This window comes from Podarcis gaigeae (genome assembly GCF_964106915.1).
Source record: "Podarcis gaigeae genome assembly, chromosome: 12".
Lineage (NCBI taxonomy): Eukaryota > Metazoa > Chordata > Lepidosauria > Squamata > Lacertidae > Podarcis > Podarcis gaigeae.
Genome location: NC_139688.1, coordinates 7,577,292 through 7,593,775, shown reverse-complemented (window position 1 = coordinate 7,593,775; position 16,484 = coordinate 7,577,292). Strand labels below are relative to the sequence as shown.

The 16,484-nt window shown below is 47.9% G+C and overlaps 1 protein-coding gene across 1 annotated transcript in view; it reads left to right on the top strand.

The window, feature by feature from the left end:
- LOC310827797 (vasoactive intestinal polypeptide receptor-like) overlaps positions 1-16,484 on the top strand; it is a 306,828-nt gene that overhangs the window by 64,706 nt on the left and 225,638 nt on the right. The window contains exons 4-6 of the mRNA XM_083704248.1: positions 6,412-6,515; positions 7,831-7,928; positions 8,573-8,705. Coding sequence (XP_083560374.1) covers positions 6,412-6,515; positions 7,831-7,928; positions 8,573-8,705 — 335 coding nt within the window. The remainder of the gene's footprint in view (positions 1-6,411; positions 6,516-7,830; positions 7,929-8,572; positions 8,706-16,484) is intronic.

Sequence of the window (16,484 nt, the reverse complement as noted above, 5' to 3'; positions counted from 1 at the left end):
AAAGAGAATTGGACAAGTTCATAAAAGAGGCAACTATCTGTGGCTTCTAGTCATCAAATTTGCAGATGACACCAAACTGGGAAGGGTAGCTAATGCTGCAGATGACAGAATCAGAATTCGAAATGACCTTAATGGATTGGAGAACTGGGCACAAGCTAACAAAATGAATTTCAATAGGGACAAATAAAAGGTTCTGCACTTAGGCAGGAAGAACCAGATGCACAGATATAGGATTGGGGGCACCTGGCTTGCTAGCAGTACATGTGAAAAAGATCTAGGGGTCTTGGTGGACCAAAAGCTTAACATGAGTCAACAGTGTCTTGCAGCAGCAAAAAAAAGCTAACATTATTCTAGGCTGCATCAACAGAAGTCTAGTGTCCAGATCAAGGGAGGTTATTTGTTGTTGTTGTTTAGTCGTGTCTGACTCTTCGTGACCCCATGTGCCAGAGCACACCAGGCACTCTTGTCTTCTACTGTCTCTCGCAGTTTGGTCAAACTCATGCTGATAGCTTTGAGAACACTGTCCCACCATCTCGTCCTTTGTCGTCCCCTTCTCCTTGTGCCCTCCATCTTTCCCAGCATCAGGGACTTTTCCAGGGAGTCTTCTCTACTCCTGAGGTGGCCAAGGTATTGGAGCCTCAGCTTCAGGATCTGTCCTTCCAGTGAGCACTCAGGGCTGGTTTCCTTCAGAATGGAGAGGTTGGATCTTCTTGCAGTCCATGGGACTCTCAAGAGTCTCCTCCAGCACCATAATTCAAAAGCATCCATTCTTCGGCGATCAGCCTTCTTTATGGTCCAGCTCTCACTTCCACACATCACTACTTGGAAAACCATAGCTTGAACTATACGGATCTTTTTCGGCAAGGTGATGTCTCTGCTTTTTAAGATGCTGTCTAAGTTTGTCAGGGAAGTTATAGTCCCACTCTATTCTGCCTTAGTCAGACCACACTTGGAATACTGTCTCCAATTCTGGGCACCACAATTTAAGAAGGATGTTGACAAGCTGGAATGTGTGCAGAGGAAGGCAGCTGAGATTATCAAGGGTCTGGAAACTAAGCCTTGAAGGAGCTGGGTATGTTTAGCCTGGAAAAGAGGAGACTGAGAGGAGATAGGATACCCATCTTCAGGTATCTTAAGGGCTGTCACATGGAGCATGCTTGTTTTCCCCTGCTCTTGAGGGTAGGACTCAAGGCAATGGCTTCAAGTTACAAGAAAGGAGATGCTGACTTAACATTTAGAAAAGCTTTCTGACAGTCAGAGGTGTTCAGCAGTGGAACAGACTTCCATGAGAGGTGGTAGACTCACCATTCTTGAAGGTTTTGAAGCAGAAGTCAACTGTCCAACTGTCATGTATGCTTTAGCTGAGATTCCTGCATTGCAGGGGGTTGGACTAGATGACTCCTTCCAACTCTAAGATTCTATGATTTATAACCTGCCTTTTCCCCTGATGGGGCTCCAGGCAGCTTACAGGTAAAAATAAGAACCACTAAAAACATGGGGAGAGGGGGGAAACCATTAATTTTTAAAAAATAAAAATGAAACAAGTGATAGAAGTAAAACTATTGTTGTTGTTTAGCTGTTTAGTCGTGTCCGACAAGATGAATTTTAACAGGGAGAAATGTAAAGTATTGCACTTGGGCAAAAAAAATGAGAGGCACAAATACAAGATGGGTGACACCTGGCTTGAGAGCAGTACATGTGAAAAGGATCTAGGAGTCTTGGTTGACCACAAACTTGACATGAGCCAACAGTGGGACGCGGCAGCTAAAAAAGCCAATGCAATTCTGGGCTGCATCAATAGGAGTATAGCATCTAGATCAAGGGAAGTAATAGTGCCACTGTATTCTGCTCTGGTCAGACCTCACCTGGAGTACTGTGTCCAGTTCTGGGCACCACAGTTCAAGAAGGACACTGACAAACTGGAACGTGTCCAGAGGAGGGCAACCAAAATGGTCAAAGGCCTGGAAACGATGCCTTATGAGGAACGGCTAAGGGAGCTGGGCATGTTTAGCCTGGAGAAGAGGAGGTTAAGGGGTGATGTGATAGCCATGTTCAAATATATAAAAGGATGTCACATAGAGGTGGGAGAAAGGTTGTTTTCTGCTGCTCCAGAGAAGCGGACACGGAGCAATGGATCCAAACTACAAGAAAGAAGATTCCACCTAAACCTTAGGAAGAACTTCCTGACAGTAAGAGCTGTTTGACAGTGGAATTTGCTGCCAAGGAGTGTGGTGGAGTCTCCTTCTTTGGAGGTCTTTAAGCAGAGGCTTGACAACCATATGTCAGGAGTGCTCTGATGGTGTTTCCTGCTTGGCAGGGGGTTGGACTCGATGGCCCTTGTGGTCTCTTCCAACTGCATGATTCTATGATTCTATGATTCTTCTTAAAGGTAAAGGTAAAGGTACCCCTGCCCGTACGGGCCAGTCTTGACAGACTCTGGGGTTGTGCGCCCACCCCATGTAAAATCTATTAAGCACCAGCTTAATGTGAAGAAAGGCAAACTGATGTCAGTGTACTGGAGGAAGCAAAGATCACCAGTGCCAAAGCAATGATTCTTCAACATCAACTTTGTTGGACTGGTCATGTTGTTTGAATGCCTGATTATCGTCTTTCCAAAGCAACTACAGTGGTACCTCGGGTTACATACGCTTCAGGTTACAGACTCCGCTAACCCAGAAATAGTACCTCGGGTTAAGAACTTTGCTTCAGGATGAGAACCGAAATCGTGCTCCAGCGGCGCGGCAGCAGCAGGAGGCCCCATTAGCTAAAGTGGTGCTTCAGGTTAAGAACAGTTTCAGGTTAAGAACAGACCTCTAGAACGAATTAAGTACTTAACCCAAGGTACCACTGTACTCTATTCCCAACTTAAGAATGGAAAGCAAAATACCGGTTGTCAACAAAAGAGGCTTACAGAGGCTCTCAAGGCAAATCTTTAAAAATGCAGTATATGCGCTGATAATTAGGAAACACTGGCCTGCGAGTGCTTCAGTTGAAGAATAGCCTCTAGCAAAGGCATTGTGGACTTTGAAGAACTACTAACTCAGAACGAAAGGGAGACAGGAGCTAAGAGGAAGGCATGTTTGGCAAACCCTCACAGTGATCAACTCCCACCCGGAAACCTATGTCCCCTCTGTGGAAGGATGTGTGGATCCAGAATTGGCCTCCACAGTCCCTTAAGGACTCACTGCTAAGACCATATTCATGGAAGATGATCTTACTTGGCTGCGAGTGATTGGCAGGGAGAGAAGAGAAGCTCTGCCTCCAAAGCTGGAGACAGTGATGCTAACCCTCTGACGCCTTTCCCCTCTTCCTCCCAATTAGCACCAGTGCCCCTGCTGGTGGGAAGCTAGTACTGCAGCTCTGCCCCTCCAGTCGAACCACGTCTGCTCTGCGCATGTTCCAACCATTCCCAAGGTGTCAGGGAACTGACATCAGAGCGAGAGGTGGAGGCAAGGCTCCCGAGCGATGCAGGAGAGGGGACCAGCAGAGGGGAAGGAAATCAGCACAACACCAGTAGAGAAGGGAGGGAGATGGAGGAGTCGGAAAGGGGTCTCCGAGACTCTTCACCCGAAACTAGTGGGGAAAGCACAGGCACGCCTCTGCCCACTCCTTCCCTGCGCAGAAGATTTCCGCGCAGGGAGAGTAGGCGGAGACTTGGCGTCAAACAACTTCTTTGCTGGAAGAGGTTCAAGAAACGCCCACTGACGGATTCTGCAAGCGACTGAACGGCCACGGAGCGAAGGGCTGTCAGCCGAGGCAAGGTTAACCAGGCGATCTAACCAGCAGTAACGGCAACTTACACACAAGTAACCCCCTTATAACCATTACACATGGTTATTCCTTCATGGCATTCCAGAGTTTGGGGTATGGGAAGATTCTGGGGTTCCAACAAAGCCCTGGGTAAGAAAGGCAGACAAATCCCAAAAGGAAGCAGAATCTGTTTCAAATCTCCCATCAATGTGAGTGGAAGGGGCGCGAAACTTTTTGTCAATGGGAGGGCACTTCAGTCAAGTGTAAGGAACAGGAGAACAAAAGCATCATGGAGAGGATGAGCTTTAAGAAGAGGCAGAAATTGCATTTAGGCGAGTTGCCTATTGATAGCCAAACCCACGCAGCAGAGCTAATGCGCCAAGCACTTAGAGAAACAAAGCGCAGCACGGCTGAATACTTGTTACAGTGCTGTCAAAATGTGGGCAGTTCGTATAACCCAGCAGGAGTTTCTGGGGATTCAACGTTATTAAGAATTAAGAAATACGCCTGAGCTGCGCAGAAAGTTTGGCCGTGTTTGCAAACTTTGGCATTTGGGAGCGTCTTTGGACAGAAAGGCGGGTTGCAAATTTAAGTCGCACAAGCGCAGATAAATAATACAAATGGCTTTGCAGATAATACAGGTATACAAATGACTACCACGGTGCATAAGGGATGCGGGTGGCGCTGTGGATTCAACCACAGAGCCTAGGGCTTGCCGATCAGAAGGTCAGCGTTTCGAATCCCCGCAACAGTGTGAGATCCCGTTGCTCGGTCTGGCTTCTTAATAAATGTATTTTTCAACATATTTTTTCAACTCATTATAAATCTTTTCCCAGAGGTCTTTCACCTTAGGACACGTCCACCACATGCTTTTTGAACTTTCAATAAAGATGTCTGGGGTGGGGAAAAACATCCCCACATTTCACTGCATTGAACCCCTGCTCTTCCTTCAGTTATGAGGAGAGGAGAGGGGCAAGAATCTTCTCTCTTTGTGGTAGATATCACTCCCCCCCCCACACACACATGATTGATGGAGGGTGGGGCACGCCCGCACCTCTTTGGGCCCTGTGTCTTTATTTGTTCCTTTGGATACAGCAGCCATTTTGTAACTGACACCCACAGACTTTTCTTCACATCCCAAAAGGGTCAACTGGCCCAGAGAGGTTGGTGGCCACTGCTGCATCCCATAATGAGTGAGATATAGAGCAATAAGGTTTGGCAAATTGCCCTTCTTGAAAAGGTATCTCATAAACTAGAGCTCGAATGGCCGTATAGACCGGGGTTTCCCAAAGTTGGGCCTCCAGTTGTTTTTGAACTACAATTCCCATCCTCCCTGACCGCTAGCTAGGGCTGATGGGAGTTGTAATCCAAAAACAGCTGGAGATCCAAGTTTGGGAAACTCTGGCAGAGATAGAGAGATAGAAGGCATGATTTTATTTCTTATAAGAACACTGAGGTACATAGTCGCTCACTGCCACCAGTAAATGCAAATGCCTGGCAGGTTTAAGACTATACAGAACCTTTATTCTCAGTAATGATGGAACTCACAAGTGGACAATGCTTTCATTTTTGTATATCTTTATTATTTGTAAAGGGATTTTTTGTATGAGTCAATACTTTATTTGGAGCTGTGTTGCATCTTTGTACTTTTGTCCTTCCAAGCTGTGACGCTTTGTGGTTTTAAGTTTTTTAGTCTTTCTTTTTGTTACATTTGCACTTTTTTATTTTTTTATTTTTTTGGTTAACAAATCAATAAAATACCCTTTTAAAAGATGGAGAAATGCCTCTGAGAAGCTGGGAAGTGGTAACTTGTTGCTTTCCCCCATCCCTCACAAGACTCTGGAGCTGAATAAGCTCTCTCTCCTACTCTCCACCCCCACCACCCCCAAGTTGAACACTCAGGCCATATTCACACCCTGCACTTAAAGCACTTTGATGCCACTTTAAACCGTCATGGCTTCCCCCAAAGGATTCTGGGAACTGTCGCTTCTTAATGGTGCTAAGAGTTGTTAGAAGCCCCCTGTTCCCCTCACAAGGCTACAGTTTGCAAAGAGGCTGAACAATCTTTTCTTCAGCACAGGGAACTCTGCTGAGGTAATTTCTAGCACAGCAAATGCATTCGGTGTTACAGGTCCAATTTTTGGAACTCCCTCCTGAAGGAGGCACCCACTTTCTGAATTTGGGGCACATGGCAGAAACTGTCTCATTCCAGCACAGATGATAGATAGATAGATAGATAGATAGATAGATAGATGATATAGATGATAGATAGATAGATAGATAGATAGATAGATAGATAGATAGATAGATGATAGATAGATGATAGATAGATAGATAGATATAGATAGATAGATAGATGATAGATGATAGATAGATAGATAGATGATAGATAGATAGATAGATAGATAGAGAGAGAGAGAGAGAGAGATAGATAGATAGATAGATAGATAGATAGATAGATAGATAGATGATAGATAGATAGATAGATGATAGATACTTTTCTGTTTTTACGACCTTTTGTTGTTTCAGACTCTGTGGGGTTTATTTTAGGTACACCTGTCAAAAAGGCAAGCGATCAAGTAGAATATGTAATCCCCAGAGATTCTTACCCAACTCTGTAGCCGTCAAGCCTTGCAACCCTCTTGCTTTCTTCCCTTCTAGGTAATGTGAGCAGGAACTGTACCAGCGAAGGCTGGTCTGAAATGTACCCTCCATACATCGCAGCGTGTGGGTATGATCCCAATGCCACAAACGTGGTGGAACAGGTCAGTAAACTCGAAGCAAGGTCGGGTTTGGTAGGCTTGCTGAGAGAAGCCAAATATTCGGTTTCCAGAAGCTTTTTGGCACAACGCTGCATTTGATGCTATGAGAGCGACAAACCACTGGTGGCTTGGGCTGGGAAATGGCTTCAGTTCCACACCTCCTTCAGATGCATTTGCCTTGTTGGCATGTGTCCTAGAACTGTGCCGATGCTTCTTTCTTGCCTTGAAGGAGGACAGGAGAAAGGGGTGTGTTTGTCTAGAAACCACTGGCTTTTGTGCAGCTGGAACTCAACCCACTGTACAGTGGTACCTCTGGTTGCGAACAGGATCCGTTCCGGTGGCCCGTTTGCAACCTGAAAGGAACGCAGCCCACGTGTGCACATGCGTGCGTCACAATTCGCCGCTTCTGCGCATGCGCGTGACATCATTTTGCACGTCTGCGCATGTGCGAGCAGCGAAACCTGGAAGCAACCCTTTCCGGTACTTCCAGGTCACACAACCTGAAAACGCTCAACCTGAAGCAAACGTAGCATGAGGTATGAATGTACAAAGAAAACAGTCACATCCTTTGTTCTTCCCACAGATACCTCGGCCTTATCTGCTTTTGCACTTTCTACAAACAGGCCCCAGAACGTTCTCCATGAACAACTGTGGCCCTCAGGCTGCAATAGGTTATCCACCCCGACTTAGAGACCAGTAGCATGGAGTTTCTTTAACTGACTCACAAAATACTGAGGGCGATATAGGTTGTACGATCTGTTGAGCGATAGGTAATAGCAGCTGACGTCCTGAAGTGAAGGCTGAGGTACTGGGATTGGGAGAAGTTGAAGTAAGCTGGGAGATGAGGGAAGATGGAAGAAGAACTTGAATTTTAATTGAACATCAAAAACTGCCTCAGACCATTGGTCCATCTACCTCAGTGTACCATCAGCTCTCCTGGGTTTCCTACAGGGATGTTTCCAACCATACCTGGAGAGCATGGAGAGGAGATTGTCAGGTAAAGTCACTGCCTCAGGTGGCAGGATCCACAGGAGACCAGATCCCAATGTTTATTCCTCCCTTGTTCCTAACGTAGCTCTTCACTCACCCCTTCTTCCCTGGTGGTTTGCCTCAGGCACCAAAATGTATTGGGCTGATCCTTGGGATCAGATCTGGAATGTTCTTCAAGAAAAGCAGGTGTTCTGCCCCTGAGCCGCAGCCCTGCGATTGAAAACATTGTAAGCTTCTTTGAGGGCCTGTTGGCAGACAAGCGGGTTACAAACTGAACGAACGAATAGGTAAACACGCTGTTATTCACTTCTCTTTTCTGTGTTGACAGAACACATTCTACGGCACTGTGAAGACTGGGTACACCATTGGGCACAGTTTGTCTCTCGTTGCTCTCACGGCGGCCATGGTGGTTCTGTGTCTCTTCAGGTAAGAGACTGTGGCGATCACACAGGGTCCCCGGATGTTTCACCGTCTATTGATCCCTGTGCCACCACTTTATTTCTCACTGCCACCACCCAGGCCCTACCTGGTACAATACTGAGTCCAGTCAGGGTTAAATTGGAACATAAACTTCGGTTTATTTATTGCAGTTTAACAAGCGTGTGGTTTCATAAACGGTATTGGACAATTACAATCATGGGGTGCCTATCCAGACCTATAACTTCCGCTACCTGCTCTCCCTCACTAATCCACCTCTCAGATATTTACTTGTCTTCCTAGCTCCTAACTGTTCCTGACTCAGCTTATTTCGCTACACTAACACAACCTACCCACAGACTATCCCAATTCACTCCCACGCCAACCAACTCCCAACAAACATCTTCCCTTTGTCCCTCCCAGAGCTGGTTTTATAGTCCCTCTGACTCCACCCCCTGGGTTCTGATTGGGTAACCTGTTTAACTATTTCACCTCCAGCACTCTCACATGTTTACGTCACAGAGACACACACGGGAAACTTGAGGGAGGGGAAGAGAGTTGGCTTACCTCTTGGCTCTTAAACCAGTTTCAGTTGGGCTCTCTGTGTGGTGGGCCCCTTTGGAAAGACTCCTTTCTCTCTTTCTCTCATCCAGGAAACTCCACTGCACTCGGAATTACATTCACATGCATCTCTTCATGTCCTTCATCATGAGAGCCATTGCCGTCTTCATCAAGGACGTCATCCTCTTTGAGAGAGGGGAGTCGGACCACTGCTCCATTGGCTCGGTCAGTTGTGCCTTCTGCTGGGAGCGCTCAGGGACGGGTGGAGGGTCTCCTCTGTGCTAGTCTTGCATGTTCCATTTTGCCTCTCTCGTAACTTGACTGGGAATGGCCACCGAGACCATATAACACCGGTCCTGAAAGACCTACATTTAAAGCCCTAAACGGCCTCGGCCCTGTAGACCTAAAGGAGCATCTCCACCCCCATCGTTCAACCTGGACACTGAGGTCCAGCGCCAAGGGCCTTCTGGCGGTTCCCTCCCTGAGAGAAGCAAGGTTACGGGGAACCAGGCAGAGGGCCTTCTTGGTGGTGGCACCCGCCCTGTGGAACACCCTCAGATGTCAAGGAAATAAACTTTTAGAAGACATCTGAAGGCAGCCCTGTTTAAGGACGTTTTAATGTTTGATGTTTTTTAATATTCTGTTGGGAGCCACCCAGAGTGACTGGGGAAACCCAGCCAGATGGGTGGGGTATAAATAAATTATTAGTATTAGTATTATTAACTGTATGCTTGCCTGAAAAGGGCTGCAGAGGCAGATTTAAGGCAACATGACTGGTTCCCCCTCACAGGGGCCAAGGGAGGGTCTCTTTCCTCCTCCTTTCCAAAGCCTAGAAAGTGCTGGGCTTTGGGGAAGAAGGCATGAGGGCTCTTGCATGGTCCTAGAGTCCTCCTTCTTCCTTCCCAAAGCCTAGTTAACCCTTTCCTAGCTTTGGGAAGGAGCTGGGAGGGCTCTAGGACCTGCCAGAGCCTCCTTCCCAAAGCCCAACAATTTGCTTACCCGCTTCTGGGAAGGTGGTAAAAGGGTCGGAGGAGTGTCAAATTTTGGCCTCACACAGGGCTGCCGCTATGGGCTGCTGCTCCTGGTGTCTTCCTTCCCCTGCAGTTACTGGCTTTGGATAGCTCAACTGGTTAAAGCGTGGTGCCGATAATGCCAAGGTCGCAGGTTCGATCCCCGTATGGGACAGCTGCACATTCCTGCATTGCTGAGGGTTGGGCTAGATGATCTTCAGGGTCCCCTTTCAATTCTATGCTTCTATGATGCTTGGGTTTCCTGCTCCTGTTCGGCCGCTGCAATGCACAACTGCTGCAAGGATTCCTCTGGCTGGCTGACAATTTTAATTGGGGCCATATTTTGCAAAACCCACATGTCGCTGAAAAGAACATACAAAATTTGTTATATTAGGGATGCTGTTTTGCAAAAGGGGAAAAAACGTGCACAAGGCAAAATTGCATACGAGGGGAAATTCACATTGCAATCCACGGTTGGAAGGCTGTAACACTTCTGAACGGAAGCAGCTGGAAACTGCAGGGGGGGGGAGCACTTTTGTGATTGGATCCTGCTTGCAGGTTTCTGTTTTGGGGGATCTGGTTAGGCAATGTGCGAGCAGGATGCTGGCCTGATCCTGAAGGCTATCTTTATGTTCTTAAAATGCTGGCGACTTTTTAAAAGCACAGGCTAATGTAGAGTTGTAGAGCACGGCAGCGAAGACTGGGCAAGCGATTGGGCACACTAAGCAACCTTTTCACCCCAAGAAGTGTGCATAGCATGTTTTGCTGCGGTGTCACGTAGCACTCCTAAGGGCTTTTCCCCCGCCTTGATGGTCTCCTAGGAGAATGCGGCTGTTTTGAAAGCGGTCTTGTAAAAGTCATCTGTATAAATTGCTATAAAAAAGAACGATTATATTAATAAAGTCCGTGCTGATTCATATTACGGGCTTCTCATCTTCCTCCTCCTGCCCCCTCTGCCTTCACAACGGCAGCAAGCTGGAAGAAATCATATACAAAAGATGGCAAGGAAGGAGGGGGGGGTCTCCCACACACACACACACACACACACACACACAGTTAGAAAAAGAAGGCCCCAAAATAAATCCCTGTATCTTCCTCACTACCTACACTGCCTCTAGACCATCATTTACTCTATTTAGTGCAGGCTTCCTCAACCTCTGGGTCGCTGGTGGTGCTGTGGTCTAAACCACAGAGCCTAGGACTTGCCGATCAAAAGGTCGGCGGTTCAAATCCCTGCAACGGGGTGAGCTCCCGTTGCTCGGTCCCTGCTCCTGCCAACCTAGCAGTTCGAAAGCATGTCAAAGTGCAAGTAGATAAATAGGTACCACTCCAGCGGGAAGGTAAACGGCGTTTCCGTGCGCTGCTCTGGTTCGCCAGAAGCGGCTTGGTCATGCTGGCCACATGACCCGGAAGCTGTATGCCAGCTCCCTCGGCCAGTAAAGCGAGATGAGCCCCGCAACCCCAGAGTCGTCCGCGACTGGACCTAACAGTCAGGGGTCCCTTTACCTTTAATTCCTCAACCTCTGCCCTCCAGATATTTTGAGACTGCAGTCATCCCTGACTACTGGTCCTGCTAGCTAGGGATCATGGGAGATGTAGCCCAAAAACATCTGGAGGGCCGAGGTTGAGGAAGCCTGATTTAGTACATAGCTATACTACAAGATTTCATTCACAGGAAAACAGTCGTTGATCCCTCAAGCAATGGAAGGTGGAAGGCCCCACAAATCTCAGTCTGCCCTCAGCCAGCCCCCACCTGCCCACTTTCCTACTTGCAACCAGTCTAGGGTTTGGGTCAGCTTCCTTTTCCTTAGTACTAGTGTTGTCCTTGCAGAATCCAGCAGGGAAGAGGATGGAGACGAAAGTAGGAGGAGTTGGTTCTGCCTTGTCCTTGGCTCTAGCGCCACCTACTGTTGGCTCCTCCCAGCTTTCCAATCCACAATTCCCACTGGGCACCAGCCATCACTGCCCCCCCCCAAATAATTGGAAATGTTATTTGTTGAGGGCCAAACCATCTGAGTATTGTTGTAGAATCTGAATACACTCTCACACCTAACTTTGGGAACAGTTCCAGGTGAAACAAATCCATTTTCCATCGCCACACTTTTCCTGGCCCTGATTTTTATTTCCTAAAATTTAATCTTTTTTTTAGAAAATGGTTTGCAGAAAGGATAAGGCAATGAAGTTATTGGGGGGAACCGGTATACAACACAGATATTTAAAACCTTCAAAAAAGGATGAAAATCAGCAATAAGCTGGAAACATACATATCTGTCCCAGATAGATGTCTGGAAACAAAAAAAATGCATTTAGCAGGTGCCAGAAAGAGTACAGCTCAGGCATCTGCTTGATTTCAATAGGCAAGGAGTTCCAGAGTCCACACTAGAAGATAGATTTCTTACAAATGCGGAATGAGTGTCACGTGGAGCCTGTAGCAATGCCAGTTCTGCAGATCAAAACAGCCAAGTGGGCATTTATGGGATGGTGTGATTTTGCAGGTAGGCACATCTCTTTGTGAGTAAGACCCAATGAGAGCTCCAGTTTTGGATGCTCCTCCTCTGTGCAGCAGATGCAGAGAACTCTTGCCAGTGGGTGTGGATGTTTCACCCCTCCCATTGCAAGAATCTACTGACAATGTTTCCAGAAAGGAGGGGGCGGAATCTGCTCATCGCTTCTTCCACTCCAGCCTGACTCTGACAGAGTCTGAGTGTTATCTGTGTAGAGATCATAGGCGCCGACTCCATGGGGCCTGAGGGGGCCCAAGCCCCCTCAAAAATTCGTTTGGGGGGGCTCCGCCCCCCCAATAATTTAAGAAAATTATTAGTTATATTATGCTTTGTAAAATCACAAAATTATGTTGGTATTTTTTATTTTCCTTGTTTGACGATAGTTACCTTTTAAAATACATTCAGTAATGAGTTAAAACAAATAATTATTACGGTAGTAAAACAGGCAGCGCGAGTAGTTTTGCTCGGTGCGTGCGACTGGCCCAGCCCCTCTTTCCTTTTCCTCTCTTCTGCTCTCCCGCCGGGCGCCTGAGGGAGAGTTACTTAGTGGTTCTGAGGAGCCGCTGTTGTTTCGGCAGGGGAAAAACCGCCGCCCGCGAACCGCCGAGCTCCCTCTCTCTTTCCAGCCTCTCTCTCTCTCTCTCGCTATGGCCAAGGAGGAGAAGAAGCCCTTCAGCCAGTCTATGGCCAAGTGGCGGAGGTTCATCTACAACCCCAACAGCGGCGAGTTCCTGGGGCGAACGGCCAAGAGCTGGGGTGAGGAGGGCGAGCGAGCGAGCGTGCGTGCGCGGGGAAGGGAGGGGAGGGGGCGGCGGGCACGAGGGGCGGTGGGAGGCACTTGTCTTGCCCACCACGCATCTCTCTCCTTCTTGGTCTCTCTCCCTCCCTCAGCTGGCGAGGGGGCCACGAGGCGGGTGGCAGCAGCAGCAACAGGGCCGGGAGCGGCTCTTAGAAAACGTCCCAGGGCAGGACCCCGGTATGGGCCCCCCCAATATTTTTTATAAGTCGGCGCCCCTGGTAGAGATAAGATGACTGCTTGTTGTTGGCTTCTTCCACTCCAGCCTGACTCTGAGAGAGTCTGAGTGTTATCTGTGTAGAGATAAGATGACTGCTTGTTGTTGTTTAGTCATTTAGTCGTGTCCGACTCTTCGTGACCCCATGGACCAGAGCAGGCCAGGCACTCCTGTCTTCCACTGCCTCCCGCAGTTTGGTCAAACTCATGCTTCACCTTCAAGAACACTGTCCAACCATCTCGTCCTCTGTCATCCCCTTCTCCTTGTGCCCTCCATCTTTCCCAACATCAGGGTCTTTTGCAGGGAATCTTCTCTTCTCATAAGGTGGCCAAAGTATTGGAGTCTCAGCTTCAGGATCTGTCCTTCCAGTGAGCACTCAGGGCTGATTTCCTTCAGAATGGTTAGGTTTGATCTTCTTGCAGTCCATGGGACTCTCAAGAGTCTCCTCCAACACCATAATTTAAAAGCATCAATTCTTCAAGATGACTGCTTAAGCAACTTTAACACTCATGCAGTCCAGTAGTCTCCATTAGTCTTTAGTTTATTTTAGTTTGCAGTAGCTGTAAAAGAATAAAGAAGTTATGCTTCAGAGCTGGCGTCCGTGTAGTTCATACTCTGCTGTGCTCTGCTGACTTTGACACTGAGTTTGGTGCTCACGGCTCAAAGTTGTGAGTCAATTGCACTTAGACCTGCTTCCCTGCAATGGAAGGTCTCTAGAAGTGCTTTTCCAGCTCTCCTAGCCCAGTCAGGGCTGAAGAGGTTGAGCCCAGTCGTTGGCACCGGCTCAAAGGCGAAGCTGACAGTGGGCCCCCTATTCAGATGTGGGCCCCCCCCCCTGCACAAGCCCCCTAAGCATGCCTAGCCACAACGCTGGTTCCTGGCGATGCCCCCTCCAACTCAGAGGCCTTCTTCCGAGAAAATCCGCATTGGATCACGCCAGCTACGCCACATTTGTTTTCTGATCTGCTTCTTCCCCCCCCCCCCCACCGGCTTGTCCACCCAAGTTACAACAGCTGCTGCCAGCATTGAGTAAATGTGTATTATTGAGCTGGGAAGCATAAGGTCGATTTATCACGTTTGCCCATTTTTATTTTGCAACAGTTAGTCTGAGCCATGACAGCCTGGGTGGCCCAGCCTTATTTTCTAAGAAACAAACAGAGAAGTGTAACAGGCTAAATTGAGTATGAACCACATTATCCATCTGGTCTGCGCCTCTCCCCTCGGTTGCCTGCTTAGGCGCTCCAGAAGTGAAAGGTTTGCAACTCTTTGACTCCCTTTCCTCCCCTTTTTCACCAGCTGCCAGGGGTTTTGAAGCATAGAAATTGGTGTGTGTCCCTTAGCATGTTGTTGTTCGCATCCGTCAGTCTCGAGAGACATTGGAGTGCGCCTCTGGGGTGAATTCAAAACTCTGCATTAACAGCACCAAAGTAGCCTTCCCGGGGTGCAAGCCTGGGGCAGTGTGTATGGAGGTCCTGGGCTGTCCAGGCAACAAAATCCCCTTCTTGGCCTTGCTGATGCGATGCAGAAGAAAGTTGGGCAGCTTGCACTCAACTCTCACCTGTGGCTCACCTGTCAGCATGCGAAAGCAGCCACCTGGTCTCCCAGGTCTAAGTCCACTGGCTCTGTATTCCTATATTGTGTTCCTACGTTTATAAAAACATTATTATTATTATTATTATTATTATTATTATTATTATTATTATTATTATTATTATTATTTATACCTCACCCACTCTGGGCGGCTTCCAACAAAATATTAAAATACAGTACAGTGATACCTCGGGTTACAGACACTTCAGGTTACAGACTCCACCAACCTAGAATTAGTACTTCAGGTTAAGAGCTTTGCTTCAAGATAAGAACTGAAATTGTGGGGCAGTGGCGTGGCAGCAGCTGGAGGCCCCATTAGCTAAAGTGGTACCTCAGGTTAAGAACAGTTTCAGGTTAAGAACGGACCTCCAGAACGAATTAAGTTCTTAACCCGAGGTACCACTGTAATGCATCAAACATTAAAAGCTTCCCTAAACAGGGCTGCCTTCAGATGTCTTCTAAAAGTCTGGTAGTTGTTGTTCTCTTTGACATCTGGTGGGAGGGCGTTCCACAGGGCGGACGACACTACCGAAAAGGCCCTCTGCCTGGTTCCCTGTAACTTGGCTTCTCGCAGGGAGAGAACCGCCAGAAGGCCCTCAGAGCTGAACCTCAGTGTCCAGGTAGAACGATGGGGGTGGAGATGCTCCTTCAGATATACTGGACCGAGGCTGTATAGGTCTGTAAAGGCCAAAACTGACTTCTCAGATTGAGGTTGTTGTTTTTCGTCCAGCTGGATCACTGAGACTCATTGCCCGTGATGTTTGGGAAAGTGCCGCAGCTTATTTATTTTTAATCAGAGTTCATGATGGAACTAAATTTCTGGCACATAAACGCCTTCCCTCAAGGCCCTCGTTTGATTCCCTTAATTTGTTTCTTGCGTGACAAATGATCGGATACAATCACGCTATCATGAGTAAGGACCAATTTGCTCTTAATGCCTCATGAATTTGGCAAGATATAAAACTGATTTACACGAAGCGTCAAAACTTGTTAGTATTCCGTACCAGTCCCAAAAGTCTTGTTTTTAAAAAAATAAAAAATAGTAAAGAACTTGGGAGGCTGGGAGTTGAATGGGGAAAAACCCTGACCCATTTACTTGTGAGTAAGTCCCACCAAATTCAATAGGATTTGCTTCTGAGTAAACACAGCAGATTAACCTTGCTATTCTGAGGTAAAGGGTCCCCTGACCATTAGGTCCAGTCGCAGACGACTCTGGGGTTGCGGCGCTCATCTCGCTTTATTGGCTGAGGGAGCCGGCGTACAACTTCCAGGTCATGTGGCCAGCATGATTAAGCCGCTTCTGGCAAACCAGAGCAGTGCACAGAAATGCCATTTACCTTCCCGCCAAAGCGGTACCTATTTATCTGCTTGCATTTTGACGTACTTTCAAACTGCTAGGTTGGCAGGAGCAGGGACTGAGCAATGGGAGCTCACCCCGTTGCGGGGATTCGAACCACCGACCTTCTGATCGGCAAGCCCAAGGCTCTGTGGTTTAACCCACAGTGCCACCCGTGTCCCAAAGGTAAAGGTCCAGTCACTGACGACTCTGGGGTCGCATGCTCATCTCGCTCTATAGGTCCAGCGTTTGTCCGCAGACAGCTTCCAGGTCTTGCGGCCAGCATGATTAAGTTGCTTCTGGCGAACCATAGCAGCACATGGAAACACCGTTTACCTTCCCGCTGGAGTGGTACCTATTTATCTACTTGCACTTTAATGTGCTCTTGAACTGCTAGGTTGGCAGGAACAGGGATCAAGCAACGGGAGCTCACCCCGTTGCGGGGATTCGAACCACCGACCCTCTGATCGGCAAGCCCAAGGCTCTGTGGTTCAAACCACAGCGCCACCCACATCCCCATTCTGAGGTAGGGATCCCCATTAAAGAAAATG